Below are 16,563 nucleotides of genomic sequence, written 5' to 3' on the forward strand. Positions count from 1 at the left end.
AACGGTCCCGGCCGGTCGGGGGAGAGAGGGGCGCGAGGCAGAAAAGGGCGGGAAGGCAAAACCCCCAAGCGCCCACTGCTCGGCCTCAGCCTCGGAGCGGGCCTGGCGCGGCCCCAAGGGGGGCTGAGGGAGCGTCCGGTAGAGATGGAGTCCGGGGCGGCAGGGGGGCGCGTCCCTTGCCCGACACAACCGGAGACCAGTGCCTCAGACCAACGTAAAACAGCATTGCTGGTTTCTTGGGGCTCAGTAATTCGGCATTTTATGCATCGTTAACAAATTTAACAAAAACAGCACTATACTTCCTCTGTCATCGCTAATGTAGAATCATAGAATGTTTCATAGAATGTTTTGGGTTGGAAGGGACCCCGAGAGGTCATCTAGTCCAATCCAAGACTACAAGAAGTATGTTTTTTTAACCTGGTCAGCTTTGCACTTTTTTCTCCACTATCATTAAAATATTATTAAATCATGTAAACAGCGGTACCTTGCCCTCGAAGAAGACTTCAACATTATATCCTGAACAGCTATTATGTTCATATTTTACCTTTTTTACCCCTAAAGTAAGTTCAAGCCTAACTTTTTCCCCCCCATCAAGACTGTCGTAGTCTGTAGGAATCGGAGCACTAAGTTGAGTGGATTCCACATCACTCCCTAAACAAGTTTATGTGTACCAAAATAACCTATAAATCAAACTTCTCAAACCTTTTTGTCTTGAGCAAAAGTTGGGCTCAGCTGAGCCAAAGCTCACCAAAACCTCTAGCCAAATACCTCCATGCTGGCGGATAATACCAGAAAGTAAAACGTGGCATGCATCAGAAGTCTGCACCTGGCTTACACTTCCAAGCACAGGTTGAGCCAAAGCCTGAGATTCAAATACCTCTGGTATGCAGCCATGAAATGAACTCAGCATTAAGATTTGTAACCAAGTCCTTCACCCTGGAGCTCCTTTCATTCCCAGTCACACTTATCTGTTGTTTAGCTAAGTATTTAATCCAACTTGCCATATCCTACAAAGAGAAATGCCCACATCTCCAAGCTTAACTCTTCAAACTGCAAAAGCTACAAGTTGGCTAAATGCCTCTTAGGGAAATGACCCTATAAATGAAAAATGTCCTTGTTTTTCCTTTAAATGATCAAGCTATGGATGCTCAACATAACAGAGAGCATTCGATTTCTAGGACAGACAGCTCCACTAATAAGCCTGAAAATTACTTTTGTCATGCTGCTTTTATTGATCTTGCTGTCACACAGGAGGAAAGAAAGAGTAATTCTCTGCATGCAACATAATGCCCTATATAAGGTCTTTTGGGGCTAAAGAAGCGTGATTAAGAATAAAAATTAAAAGACAAACCCCAAGCCAAATCCTGTGTATATGTATTTTCAAATGTTAAAGTTACACCCACATTGGAAAGACTATAATTATTTTAAGTTTTGGACAGAACCCAGCATTTGTCTGAGCTTCTGGTTAAGCTCATCTCTGTTATCCTAGTGGTTATTTAATAAACAGTGTGTGCAGTTTACATGTAGATAATTTAAAAATTATTTATATTTTAGTATTTCCTGAGGCCCCAAGTAACACAAAGACTCTGTATTAGAGATGAACAAATAGCAGCAAAGAATTCTTGACAGTTTACGCTCTAGAGACTGATTATCACGGGGTAAGATTTGGGGAGAGGAATCATCATCACCTTCACTGTGGCCAAAGAACTAAACACGGAAACTGAAGTTTGCCAAAGTCTCTAAAGGAATCTGGGAACTGAGCTCACATGCACAGCCTCTGAACCTCGACACCATCTTCCTTTACTACAAGGTGTCAATCACAATGTTTTTAAAAATGTATTTCACAAACAGCAAAGCATCAGGAGACTCCATGGCTTGGAATTTGAAATTTATCCTTTCAGCAGTTTTCAAATGCAGCCAAGATGACATAATTAACACGATCATTTAAAACTCTGGGTCTCAGTTCAGGTCCTACAACAGATGTGCACCCATCACAGAGCTAAAGGGGAGTCAGAAATGTGTTGGCCACCTGAACGGAAAGGTGATGGATTAAACAGGGAAGAGTCTTGGATTGCAATTAACTACTTAATGAAATATTGGAAAAAAACCCCAAACAGCCCAGTGACAGAAATCAAAACATTTGGTACACTGAAATTGATAAGCTGAGCATTCTTAGCAATAAACACACACATGCACACACAAATTCTTCAAAGGACTCACACTTCCAATAACAATGCCAGAACTTTGTCCCTGCTGTAACAATGACATCAAGAGAGTGCTGAATTTGGACTACTACTGGTTTTGCTCACTGAGGCATCAAATGACAATTTATTTTTCACTCCCAAAGAGTGAAAGAGCTATTCTCTGACTTGACAAATTAGTTATAAGACAGAGGTTGATCCTCGTCCGAAAAGCTTAGATGTGGTTGCCTGTGGTCTCAAAGGACTGAACCTCCTTACCCAGAGTATCTTTGCTAGTCTTGTGTCCAGTGGGCTTTGGAACAGGTCAGAGGACCTTTTTCAAAGCTGCATTTCTGTAAAGTAGAATTACTTTTCAAAGTACAGAAAAGGCAAAGGAACAACACGAAACCAACAGGCAGACTGCATGTTGCAAATGCAACCTAATTTTTCTCAAAAGTCCTATTAGATCTTATTTCCCTCCCCCCCCCTCTTCTGACTAGTTCGTATCGCAAGTAGTCAGTTTTCTATTTCATTGTTTCAGCACATCTGTTAGAAAATGAGAAATCAAGTCAGATCCTAGCAGCCACCAGCACATTCAATAGATGACTGGAAATGTTTTGGAAGCACCTTCATTATTTGAAATTGAATTCCAGACAGACAAGGGCAGTATTTTTAATTCAAGGAAAAAAAAAAAATCACTTTTTAATGTTTGCCTTGGAATTGAAGTTTGTCTACAGGATGGAGACAGGTCTTGGAATTTGCAGTAAAGACACTCCACAATTTAAAATCTGACAGTTGTTCTTAACACATAAGAATATTCATTTAAGTGGGAGCTTCCAATTTTCTTTCCTACCTTGGTCATTTGTTTCTTGTTCCTTTATTCAGCTGCTTTGCACTGACCTCTCTTTCTCAACAGTGCTACGCAGGGGAAGTGGTCTATCCCTAAAAATCATGTTTTGCTTTTATGGATCACTCTGCAGATTTTTGCTTTTGTTTGCATCTAGAAAACACATATATAAAAGAAAAATAAATGTTTGAAAGTTCTGAACAGCCACAGCCCCAACTATTTAGTTATTCTTGTAAGTTTAGGCATCAAGCCGGAATTTTAAAGTCTTTAATGGGACCAAGTATCAAGAGGAAATCTTTATCAGGAAAAAAACCCAATTAATAAAGCAAATCCTTATTGTGATTTAGAATTTCCTAAACAAGATATACTGATCTACAACTTCAGCTTCCTATTAAATTCTGCTCTTAGAGGTAGAGAGGAAAAGCAGTTTACATGAATGGGAGGAAACTACCCGTCCCTTTCAAAAGCACATTGAGAAAGGTGGAGAGGAAAAAAAATGGAGAAAATCACCTCCAAAGAAAACTTTTATTTTACTCTTGCGGAATAAAGAACTCCAATCTATTATTTCATAGAAGATATTATTTGACAAAGGAAATGAAATTTCTTTGTAAAAATTGTCTAAGGTACTGCTATTAAAAATAGTGCAATAAGCATAATAATGCAGAGGTTCACAGAAATAGCTGTTTTTCTCTAAACAAGCCTCATGAATTTTTAATTGCTGGCCCTCATTAAAAATGAAGGCAGAACTTCTGAGTAAGCAGATCTATCTTAGAGTAGAAACAAAACATAAGCTCTTTGTTGGACAATAATCATTAGGCAAATACTCAGATAAGTGTTTTAGGTTAGAACAGTTTATTTTTAAGTGTATGCAACAGAGTTCCACTGAAACTAATGAATGAGAACTCTTCTGCATCCACTTCCAAAAATAGCAGCATACGTATTACTGATTCAAACATTCAGTTTGTTTCCCATATTTTACATGGCAAGAATGGTGAGCAGCAGTGCTTCTCCACTTGATCTTCACAGAATGCCATTCTCTTTTACCTATGATTGAGGAAGCCACACTATGTTATTGTAGGACAAACAATACTTAAGTCCTTGACCACTCTTCAGGCACTTTATGGCTTCAGCTACAGACATGACCTCTATCACTAAGTCATTTTATGAAGTGCATTTTTCAACATAGAGCAGAACATTCAGGCAGTTACACTTGCTTTGAACTAGCTCCTCAGCTGAACGCTAGCTTCCTAGTTCAACACACAGCCAGAGCAGTGCTGACTTGGCCACACCACATGGCACTTGAAACCTGGGGAAAAAGCTTGCTCTTCTCTTCACTTGCTCTCCTTTGAAGCATTAAACACACACTCATGCATTTGGTGATGCCTGGCAATATGCATGCTGAATCAAATTAAGGGCTGCAGGCTCTTTCCCTTCCTAGCCTGACCTCAGGATGCACCTGATCCTGCTCCACTGCCCTCCTGCATCAGCAGGATTCTTCACAACAGTGAGGACAATATTCTTCAGGTGGAATGCTTTCCTCAAGTGACAGTACTCTGCATCTTGCTCTTGCTAGGCAGAGCGGTCACTGTCGCACTCCTCAGCTCTTTCTCCTCTGGGCATCTACTTCTCCCAAAAGAGCAGCCAGCTTTTCAGTAAAAGGTTTGCTTTTTGTCTTGCCTGACCACTTACTTACTCCACCTACAGCTCTGATTCATACGATAAATATTTTGGAAGGTAATTAATTACCCCAGCTTCACTTAGCTTGGTTGGTGCTTAACATTAAAATATTTTGAGCTGAGAAATGCCAAGGCAACCAAAGCAGCAATAATTTTTGAAGAAATCAGGCCTACACCAGCTTCCTATTTACTCCAAATTATCCTTTTACATAGATGTACTCTTACAATCTCCCCATGAACTCACTGATCACATTGCACTTTAGTTTATTTTCCAGCTTTTATGTGGTTAATATTTTGAGTATTCCCTGTGTAGTACTTGTACTACAAGTGTTGTGTTTTCCTCAGGAGAATAAGTTGAGTGATGTGGACTAACTCATGCCAATAAACAACTTCGCATGCCGGCTCCAGTGTGGTATCCTTCAGCAAATGTTAGTTGTTACTGATTCACTTAAGTGCCTTTATGGTGCTTGCCTTGTATATGGACTCTTGTATATAAAAGTGTCTTTTGCCTGTTTATACTAGAAGAATCACACACACTAACAAATAAACATATAACCAGCATTAATTTCTAAAAGATAACAGGGCTAAAAGTCACTGGCCTTTCTAGGAACTCTTCCAAACCCAGAAACTAGACTGAAAACTAAGATTTGAACTGTTTGTTAAAGATTATTAGTAACAAAATGAAGCAATCATCTGTCCTTTTCAGAACAGAAAACAGTTTTCTGTTCAGGCACACAAAAGAGTTGTAGTTAGTTGTTTTGTTTATTCACCACCTGGGAATTGTTCCAGGTTATCCTCGATTTATCCAGTGGGTAAAATCAACACTACAGTTAAATTAGAGAGAACTTAAAGCTATCAATTCAGACTTGGTTTTGGAATGTATTTTTTTTGTGCCGCTATTTGACAAAATTATACAAAAAGTTAACACAAAGAAAAACAGTGTTTCAGTTTAATGAGGTTTTGCACTACAATCTTTTCTTCTATTTGTTTTGAATATATTGCAATGTGGCATTTATTCTAGTTCTTAAAATGACCAAAACAAAAATCACATTGTAGATATGATTAAAAAGATCATGAGTATGCACAAAAAGCTTGATCCTGTATAGCCAAGACTGTTTATTCCCTGTTGTGATTTATCGTATGACTAATTAATTGTCAAAGGCCTGTTTCAGGAAGCTTTCTTCTTGAGTTCAGCCCACAAGCAGACTACATTTGGGATTTTCAGAGGCTCAAAGGGGATTAAAACAATCAATACCCATGAAAAATATGAAGAAAATTAATTTACTTTCTACTTTGTAATTGAACTCCTAGCCAGTGGGAACTTTTTTCCTCCCTATATTGTTTTACATTTTTTCCGTGACGATTTTAACCTGAAGCTCATTATTTCTTGGAGTAGCATGGTTTTGTTTGTGTATAGCAAAGTGCTGTACCTGCATTCGTAGCTATGGAAGCTTTGCATGGAATTAACTGTAGTCTGTGACACTGTTACATTGCAGCAGTAAAAATCTGAATGTTCTCACTTACGGCAAACGGTCCACAGCCTCAGCTTTCAAACCAGCCAGAGATCCTCTGCTCTGGATTGGGATTCTTTATACTGTCAGTATTTAGGAAGAATCAAGTAGCTTTTGTAAAGGGGTGTGGGGTGGGGTGGGAAAGACAGCTTCACAACTCTCTCCAGTAATGAAAACTTGGCACTACTGCCCTCCACAGCAGGAGAAAAATATTTTTTTAATACTAAGTGTCCATAGATCCTGCCCACAAATTTGCAACACGAATAAGTAAAACTGAATTATCACACCCTCAAATCAGTGTGCACTATAAAAAAAAAACCCTTGAACTGGGCAAAATAATGCAGCAACAAGAGGGCTAAAACTACTTGTAAGTTTGGGTGACACTAAATTATTATTCGTGCATGTAACACCATGGCAGTCTTGTTAGTACACAGAAAACTGGCTTCGCTGAGAGGGGCCAGACTACCAGTCCCTGATCAACAGGGAGGTAGAGACTCTTGTGCCAAAGAAACCTCAGCTGTTCGAGCTAATGCCACAGGTCCCTCATGCTGTGAGTAACAGAGAACTTACCTCAGGGAATGATCCTGCCTGGGTATTTTGAACTCTTACTCCACTCTTACAACTAGGAATTCCTTAAGTGGCTGAAATAAGGGGTAGGTGGGAGTAGTGAATATTCAGGTTAGTTATGTGTTACACAGTGCATTTACAAGTTGTTTTTTTTAAGAGTGAATAATAGAAACAAGAGCTCTGTACAGCTGCAGCAACCCTCTAAACTTACTGTGGCAGAGAATGGGTTGAAAATAGTGAAGAGAGATCAATTTCCAGCAGCATTTAAAATAAAATACTACAGTTAATTCCTATGTAGGACTGTTTTCTCTGTGAAATTTCTTGGGGGGAAAAAAAAAAAGATTTAGAAGGGGGACCATGCTTAAGATCGGGAGTCCGATGCTGAGTGACACTTACGTACACTATTATAATAGAAATGGCAGCAGACAACCCTAAGCATCCACTTCACCGCAGGATGTAAAGCAGCTGTAGACATCTCTGTAAGAACTGCTCTCGGGAAAGTATGAGCTATTGGTAGGAATATTGTGTGCCTAAATATGAAAAGTCACGTTCTAATTTAAAAAGATCTAAATAAACTGTTCTGGTTAAAAAAAGGAAGTTGGAAAAGTTGCTTTTTTTTTTCTGACAATGGTCATGAAGACAATAATCCCTTTTCCTTCAAAAGTACTTCTCCCCTTCAGCACATGTATTAATTTTTTGCTGACTGGCGGTAAACACAATGCTAAAGATAAAGCTTTATATTGTACATCTCTTCTTAAAAGAGAAGCCCTATTCTTCTGTTGTACAAGATTTTCAGGGGGAAAAAAATCTATTTTCTCAAAGTTGAATGTTTTCTTTCCATAACAGCATATGTTCCACTGTTTCACTCTATAGCATTAATTAAGAAAACAACCCTGACTCATTAGCACAACCGTCAATTTGCAGTGTGCTAAAACTGTAAAAGAGCTTCAAAGTCACATGCAATTGTGACTGATAGAGCTAAAAATCACACTGAGGGTATAATGAGAATTGATAAGTAACATGAATGAACACTGAGTTCAGTCTTAAAACTTTTTAGAATAAATACAGCCTCTGAGACCAGTTTGTAATGCCTTACTTTACAGGAATTAGTTTGTGGGAAATAGTTTGCAGGGTATCCTTGGTAGGAGCCTTATGCCCTAATACAGTCCCAGGTACTTCTCAGCCTAAGCCTCAGAAGGCACCTGGGCAGCCCTTTCAGGCACAAATACTCTGTCTGCTCACTTGATACCACAAGTGGATGTATCAGAACCACCTATGAAGGGTACCACTCCCAGACTCCAATCTTGCCTCCTACAGGGAATTATTCCCAATTCTCTCTGTTTCTCATGGTTCTAAGTAGTCTGTCTCAGAATTCTTTCCCCAAGCTATATTTGTCTTCTGTGATAAGACAGCAATACAAGCTAGTGGAAACTTTCTGCACGTCTACATTTTAGCAGTCCAAATGTGAAGGGGGATGTCACGCGCTGAGGCTCAGCCGTGGAAGTTTTTCACGTACAATCATCTGCTGTCTGTTTTTCATCTACAGCCTAACAGCAATGCAATGGAGACAACAAGAACAACCACATCCAGCTGGAAAGCACTGACAAGTGATGATTTTCTCACATGTGCCAGGGATACATCCTCAGCACATGCTCAGTGTGACTGGGCAGAAAAGGAAAGATTGCTTTCTGCATATTCCCAAACCTGAAACTGGCCAGGGCATGCTGAACTGCCTGTATTTCAGATAGGGTATCGCCACATCATAAAAAGAGCACTGGCCATTTCCCCATTTACTTGTATTTTGGGCCATGAAGGCTCCAGGTACTGTACGATAAGGAATGGATCATACTAGAATTAGATTAAAATTCTGCTCTCTTCTGCTATTGGGAATAGAGCTGACTATACTGGTCATTGTCTCATGATTAAGAGACTACATCAAAATAACGAATGACTGAGATTTAATCCTCAGGTGTAATCTGCTTTCTAGGAAAATGGTGACATGCCTCGTATAAAAGTCACTTGCATTGTCCTAGTGTAAAGAAGGCTAAGTGTCTGTCATTTATAAATCTAGCCACTTTTCTCCATCTATTTACTATAGTATTTTAAACATATCTGTTCATGTACACTTGGGTTTAAATACACCATTAGAAAAGCCAATACCAGGTAATTTTATCATTCATTAAGTACTTCAATAACAGGAAAAAAAAAAGTCTCTGCATCTATTTGTCTCACTAAAGGTATAGAAATGTGAATATTGACACAGATTTTTTAAAAAAACACAAAAACATAGCTTTTCTGCAGCCGCACAATCTAGGAGAAATTGTTACAAGTAAGCCAGGCAACTTAATATACCCAAATAACTTTTCCCTGTGAACAATCCAACCAAAAAACATGCTCACCCCCTCAGTTTTAATCTGTCCTATGGTTGTTAACACAAATTTGTTGCAATCAAATTCTCTAAGAAAAGCAGTTTTACAAACTACATTGTACCCACCTGCTAACTCCAAAATCACTGTTGAGAAGTTTTTGTGTTCGTTGGAGAATAGACTTGTTTCTGTTACCCTTCTCTCGATCTGGACTTTGTATCTTGATAAACTGCATGACCCCTTTATAACAATACTGATATATTTAAAAATAGAAAATTTGCACATACTCAGATTTATGAGATATTTAATAGGGAAGCTGCCTTCCCCTGTGTGAAGAAAAAGCAACCTGGAGTCAGGAGCACAATGAGCACAGCTCAGTCACCTCAGTTCCTTCTATTCTCTTCGCCAACTACAATCCCTGCATGGGTGGCTTGATATCTGTTATAAGTGATTGCTCTGAACTGAAATTCTCTCACCCAGCTTGAAGAATCCTTCAGTTTTTGATTTCTGCTATGTACGTCACTCCTTTGCACTAAGATGGAGCTGTCTGATTTTCACTAAGGAACAGCATGCAATTTTGTCTGTCCTACCAGGTTGATACTTCACATTCAGAGATCTGCTTCATCACAATTCTTTGTCAATAACCAAAATGGAAACATGCATATCTCTCTCTGTCCTTCCTTGCTATTGGAATTGCTGCTGATCAAAAAGTGTTCCTGGGTCTCTCTCCTTTGAAACGTTCAGGTTTTATGCTTGGAGGGGGAAGAAGGGTAGAAAAACAAACAAACAAAAACCAAAAAACCAACCACAACACATTGTTACTTGAAAAATGATAATCTACTCAGTTTCAAAGGATAACCACGAAAAGCTATTTCACCTTATTTCACTTATTACAAAATTTTAATCAAAGGTTAATTTTGTGCCCAGTGTTTCTAACCAAATGTTTTCTACCTAGTGTTACTTACACTCTGGCTGTTAAGCCGCATTAACACTTGAAAGTCTCAAGCTGTGGCCAGCATAAACACGGGGTCTTGGTTTCTCTCTTGCTAAAGCATCCAAAACTACTTAGTTGAAAGGCAGAAGGAAGAGAACAAAAATCCAGAGAAAAGTAATTTGAAACTTTTTTTTTTTGGGGGGTGGGGGGTGTAGCTTTACATAAAGAATAGCCCTTAGCAACTTTCCCTCTCACTTCCCTATTGTTTAGAAAAGTCCTTGCCTTCAGAAAAGCTGTCTGATTTCTATCTTATTCAGTTTATGTTGGGAGGGTCTCAGTCTCTCTCTCTCCAAACTTTCTTTTAAGCATCATATAAGCAAATTCTAGCTGTTGAAAACTAATGGGTTCTACTGACATCTGGAAGAAAAATCGTGAGAAAAGATAAGAGGAAAACAAGCCAAGAAAATGGGCAGTGGGAGCTGGTGGGAGGAATAACCCTTAAAGATTATTTCAGAAAATTAAGATGAACTGAAATTCAATATGAATACTAGAACCTTAGCATTAACAATAACAACTTTCCATAATAAGCATCTCCAGGGCTAAGGCATCCTTTGCTTTCAGATTTTGACTTCAGGCCCCAATCCAGCAAAGTACTTAAGCCTGAGTAGTATTATTGAACTCAGCCCATGTCAATGGGATTGGCTCATATGCTTAAATTTAAGCATGTACTTAAGTGCTTTGCTGGATCAGAGCCTTGCTTGTTCTAGTCTATGGTTACCTTATAAGTGGGAAGTTATCTAACAAACACAGTTACCTTTCAAATGTGTAAGCGATATCCATTGCTAATCACGCAGCATGTTTTATGATAGTGGATGAAGCATCTATCTGCAGTACATCAGACTCCACATTTTTTTCCATGTAGATACACAGTCTGAATTGAACACCAGCCATTCAGACTTAAGTATCTAAGACCTGCCAGCCTGCGACATAACTTGTTCAAAATTAATTCCTTAAAACTTCCTTCTAGTGGCTGTTACACTAATAGTTTAGCACCTTCATTGGACATTATCCTACACATCCAGCATCACACTCCAGAGAACCTTTTCTTACCCATAATCCATGATCCTCTCAAAGCTGAACACGCATCACATTTCAAAAAGTTCCTTTCTAGAGAACAGAAATCTTATTGATTGCTTTTCCTCTGTCTGTCCCCACTTCCTCTTTCATCTTAGATACTTTCAGAGAAGATCAAAAATAGCCCACATTACCTTGTTGTAAATACAGATAGACCCTGAGCCCCACCAAAGTGCTGTACTATGATCTGTTTCCTCCAATAATGCAGCAAATGCAGATCTTGTAATAGAGGAAGAAGTGTTCCAGCAGAGGCCCCTAGAATTCCAGCAGTGGCAAACTTTGTGCTGCCTTCCTTAGAAAGAAGGAAAGAAAGCATCCTAGTCAATCTCCATGAAAATAGTTTACATGACTTGTGAGCAGCCCATCTGGAGCCTCCTCAGATTTCAAGTTTGCAAGAAGGGAATTTTGGAATCTGCTCCAGAAATTTCTGGAGGCCAGAAAAAAAAATCAGAAAACCCCTGAGAACGATGGCAAAAGATAAAATGGGCAGACAGGCAGAAAAACACTGGAGGACACTCAGCATGAGGATCAAACACTTACTCGCTAGTTGTAAATTGATAATAAGGGATTTTAGACTCATCTGATTTATAATCCTAAGGGTCAGCTCCTTACAGCAAGATGCTAGCTTCTCTACACTAGACCTGGTCCTTAGATGGTGTAAAGGTGACAGTTTGTTCACATCAACACAGATGCCAGGGGGACATTTCTTTGGTGAAAGATGGCTGAGAATTCCACAGCAGCTATCCTGAGTCTGACCCTGCTTTATCAAAGTCAACACATAGCTAAAGCATACAGAAAACATGTATCAGCTATTGCATACCAAGCTCCTTACAAACAGATATACATCCTTTGACATGAAACCATGGTTTTCAGTCCTGTTTCTAAGGCAAAAGGGTTTATAACAGCTTATTTATATTCAGAGGTTAAATCTCATATTTGTGAAGTGCTGAGATTATTTGTATGTATGCTACTCAAATTAATTTAAAAAAACCTTACTGGTGTGTGTACACATGTTCACCCTTCCTTTATGTATATAGATTTCTTTATGAATAGAACACTTATAAAAAAATCATAACTTCTGTGAAACATACTTACAAGTTTTAAAAGATGCCATGGTCATATGATAAATAATGGCTAAGTTATGAGTTCTTCAACTGGTAGAATGGCAGTAATAAATACATTAAAGACTTTCCAATGCTAATATCCTTGAGTAATTAACAACAGTATTTCCTATCCTGTAATGCATGTCATGGTTCTGATCCACAAGGCTTAACATTTTTTTGCCTGCACACAGGCACGCACAGACTCACAGAGCAGATGTGAAGTCACAAGTCTCTAATGCTATTCATGCTCCAGTTCAGCAACTGTGAGGGTATGCTGAAGGCAATGCTGTGACTAACACGGCCAAGAAATTCCTGAGAGAACAAGAATGACTATTAACAGTTCTGAGAAACTCTTCCTCTGGGTTATCATCCCCTAGAGAGAGATAGTGGGTTTTAGCGGTCTTAACCAAACAAACACCTCTGAGAAACTAGACATATTCCCTCTGAGAATACAGCGAATGAAAAACAAAAAAACATCTTATGTTAAAAGCAGTTTGAAGCATTCATGATACTGTCAGTGAACTACTTGGTCTTATTTCTGCTTTGTGCATCAGGCCAGAGTTTCCATACTCCCAAAGGAAACTATGCATTGGTTGAAAAAAAGAGAAAGTCCCATTTACCCTACTGTTATCCTTTCACAGCTGGCTTGATTGAACAGGGGTGAGGCATGGGCACACGTAGTGACTACTATAACCACCAGAAAACAATGCAGTAGCAACTCAAATGGTCGCCTGTTGAAGTGATTTACATCTGAGACACTCTGCTTACACACATCAAAGGAGCTGAAAGGGAACTTGCTTGAAAACTGCATCTTCTTGTAGCTTTCTCCAACTCTTTGAGCTAGCTGGCAAATGAAAGATGTGATCCAATCCCAGGGCACTGAAAGCCAGAAATAGAAGTAAAAAAACTACCTGACTAATGGTTTAAGATCATTTTAAGATTTCAGAAGTGTCAGCCTCCTTTTTTCTACCACCACCTCCTTACATTGCCTGAAGTGACTCTGCCAGACTAACACAGGTTAAACACACAAAGTAACACTTTCTGGTAGGCATGAAGTAATGAGCAGTAACAATTTCCTCAACTGCCTCATGTATTTTAAGCTGTATTCAAAGCAAATGAAGTTAACAGGGTAGAGCGACAAGTTTTGAGACTACGAAGCAAGGCTACAACTCAACTGCTGGTACTCCCACAGATTTCCCAGCTCAGTCTTCTGTGCTCCTTTTGTCTCTGAAAAAATAACACCAGTAAAAATATTTCTAATGTCCAACCTTTAAGTTTTCCATGTTATTTTTCTTAGTGTGCTGAGACAGTGATTAGCACAATTAAGTACTGATTGCAGACTAAAGACCATTATTGGCGCATTACTGTCGCTCTCTATTTGCTGGTACATAGCATCAGAGCATCCCTTAAGAGAACATTTGATAGCATCACTCATCTATCTGCATTGTCATACAGTCCAGATGGTTGCAGTATATGTAGGCAACCAGGAACCAGAGCAGCAGGAGGAATACATCCTGCTGTAATTTTCCCTCTGGTGCTAATCTTGATGCATTTGGATTAGTCTGTTGGTCAGGAAGTCTGCAGCTCTGGGTAGATGCACCCAAAGACCTAGCAAATTAAATAAATGAGAGCAGCTGCACTCAGTAGCTTGCTAGTTACCAAATGGCCAGATTTGCTCGTAAAAACTCAGTAGAAGATGACACAGCCCAGCTGAGTGACAATTCCCTACTGTGCAGAGTGAGTTTTCTTTTGAATTCCACAAGGGTGGCATTCTGTTGCAAATTAGTCTGTTACTAAAGATCAACTCAGAAATCTGTGTACTTCAGCAGATTAACTATTAATATGATGTACAAAGAGGAAACAAGACTTCTTCCATTTGGCAAATGCAATTTTATTTCTGGATTAGTTCTAAGAGTTAAAATTTTAAACATTCTAACACATGTACCCTGCCAGCCACATTAATTGGCATACTGCAACAATACTGCAAATGAAGAAAGTCGACATAATTAATCATCTCCATTTAAGTACAGAGTTCTTAGGAACATGATTGTTATTTTTCTGTGTTACAGAAAGGAGGGTTTCCAAACCTTGAAAAGGCAAGACTTCAGTGGGAATTTGTTATGCCAAAGAACTATACACTGGCTCTCATTAGTCCAGGTAAGAAAAATCTGAACCCAAAATGAAAAAAAAAATACAAACTGGCAGATACAAGGAAGGAACGAAGACAATGACATCTCTAAGGAGATATCTTGATAATATAAAGAAATTACTAAGTCTACAACTATAGTCATACTTATTTAAAGTTAGTTTAGTATAGATTTTTATGGTCTTGAATTTATTTGAAAAGACATACAGCCATCAAGAGTGAGATGTTACACTTAGTGACTTCCTGCACAGTTTAGTCACACCTACAGTCTCACTGAGAACAAAGTACACAACTGCAGACTGTGAATCACATCCAAATTTTCCACCCACCCATTACTATATGAGGGAGTAATTTTTGCCACCAATACAAATACTCGGTAGTATAGCTGTGGCTACACATAATGATTTTATCTGGACTACTTGCTAGCTTTTACTTTGACAGTAGAGAAGATTATTTTTACTGTATAAGCATCACCAAAATGTTTCCTTATAATGCTAGCACTCCTGGTATTACTGGTTCTTCCACCAGCAGGGTTTTTATACTCAAACAACTCACAGCTGAGCAACACAAACGGACATTAAGAGATCTACAAGAATATGAGTGAGAACCGAAGTTGCATACATACATTTCCATTTCGCCATGGAAAACCACTATGTACAGAACAAAAATATAATCCTTTTCGCACCCAAACTGGCCTGTGAACGTGTAATCACAAGTGTTGCATGTGGGAACAGACATCTGTGTTCTATCTTCATTTGTCATTTTGGTTTCTATTTCCAGGAAAATTGGAAGATAATTTTCAAAATTTGGCCCCCCAAAGTAGCAAAAAATAGACTGAGTTCTCACAGACAAAACTATGCTCACTGGCAGTTCTTCTCGATGATCTTGCAAAAATTTCTTGCTGTATGTCTATAGAATGATTTGAAATTACTCAAGTTACCTGAAGAATCTGAAGTCTCTAGTTCAATTTACAGGTCTGACTGTTCACATTTCTTTCACATAAAGGTGCATTTCATGTGGTTATTAATTTTCTATTAATTTACAGAACAGCAGGTTTCTGCAGGGGAAAGACTTCATTACTCTAGCGTAGCCTTCTTTAAAAAAACGTCCTGTGGAAAAAAAGAAAAAGAGATAGTGAAACAAATGCTGTTAGCTGTAGTGCAATTTTTAGTTTTTCTGGTAAGCAGAGTTATGTATAACTAGATCCCAGCTGACTCCTTTTGATTTGTATTGTATGTAATAATTGAGAAGACCACAAATACCCACATGCAACAAGAAATCTTACCTTGGTTCTTCCAGAGATCTCTGACTGTACTTATAGTAATTACAGCATAGAGAAACCATACACAGTAAACTGAGTTTGTGACACAAGAATAATTTTGGGACAAACCCATTGTACAGCAACAAATTAACAGAGGCAAACTTCAGTGAAAACCAGACAGTCATGAATAATTGTTTACAGGCACACTGTCGTCTAATACAAATGGAAACTTGTTCTTTGGACAAGCCTTAACAAGGAAGCAATTTGTAGTTACTCATATACTTATCAATTCACAAAGCCACAGCAGTGGTCCACAGATAAGGAAAACAATTAGATTAATCCTACTTGTTTAGGCAGAGCCTATTTATTTTATAGTCTGGCAGATGATGAACCAATTCTGCAGAGGACTGCTAAGGGACATTATGTAATAGAAACTAAATACTTATATTTTAATAGGACAGCCCAAAGAACACTCCAGCATGCCAGGGACAAAAGCAAGTGTGGCATGCAACGCACAGGCAGGCACATGCTGAAAAAAACCCCAAAAACCGCAGCCTCACGATGGACAGTCATGTTAACCCAGGTCTGGCTATTCACCATGAGGGAACACTGCAGTGGCTACAGCTGCAGGAGATACCCTTGTCTGTACACAGGTGCACTGCCTTGAAAAACCTTTCTGTGTGTGTTGGGACTGACTGTTGATGAGGGAATAGTAGGGCTAAATATACAAGATATGAAAACAAAAATAATAGTGACAGTTATTTCCTTCCTCGTTAGTTTAGGCACAGGTATTAAACACAATTTTACAGCAATCTTCAGTCTGTGTTAGCCAGTAGTA

General features: G+C 38.8%; 2 protein-coding genes across 2 annotated transcripts in view; both read right to left on the reverse strand.

Annotated features, from left to right (window-relative positions):
• The window catches only part of ABCC8 (ATP binding cassette subfamily C member 8), a 107,541-nt gene extending 98,159 nt beyond the window's left edge, over positions 1–9,382 (reverse strand). The window contains 1 exon segment of the mRNA XM_035891035.1: positions 9,343–9,382. Coding sequence (XP_035746928.1) covers positions 9,343–9,382 — 40 coding nt within the window.
• A 6,961-nt stretch (positions 9,383–16,343) lies between these two features.
• USH1C (USH1 protein network component harmonin) overlaps positions 16,344–16,563 on the reverse strand; it is a 48,324-nt gene continuing 48,104 nt past the window's right edge. Inside the window, 1 exon segment of the mRNA XM_035891036.1 lies at positions 16,344–16,443. Coding sequence (XP_035746929.1) covers positions 16,344–16,443 — 100 coding nt within the window.

The sequence above is a fragment of the Egretta garzetta genome, unplaced genomic scaffold, assembly GCF_000687185.1.
Source record: "Egretta garzetta isolate BGI_Z169 unplaced genomic scaffold, ASM68718v1 scaffold133, whole genome shotgun sequence".
Lineage (NCBI taxonomy): Eukaryota > Metazoa > Chordata > Aves > Pelecaniformes > Ardeidae > Egretta > Egretta garzetta.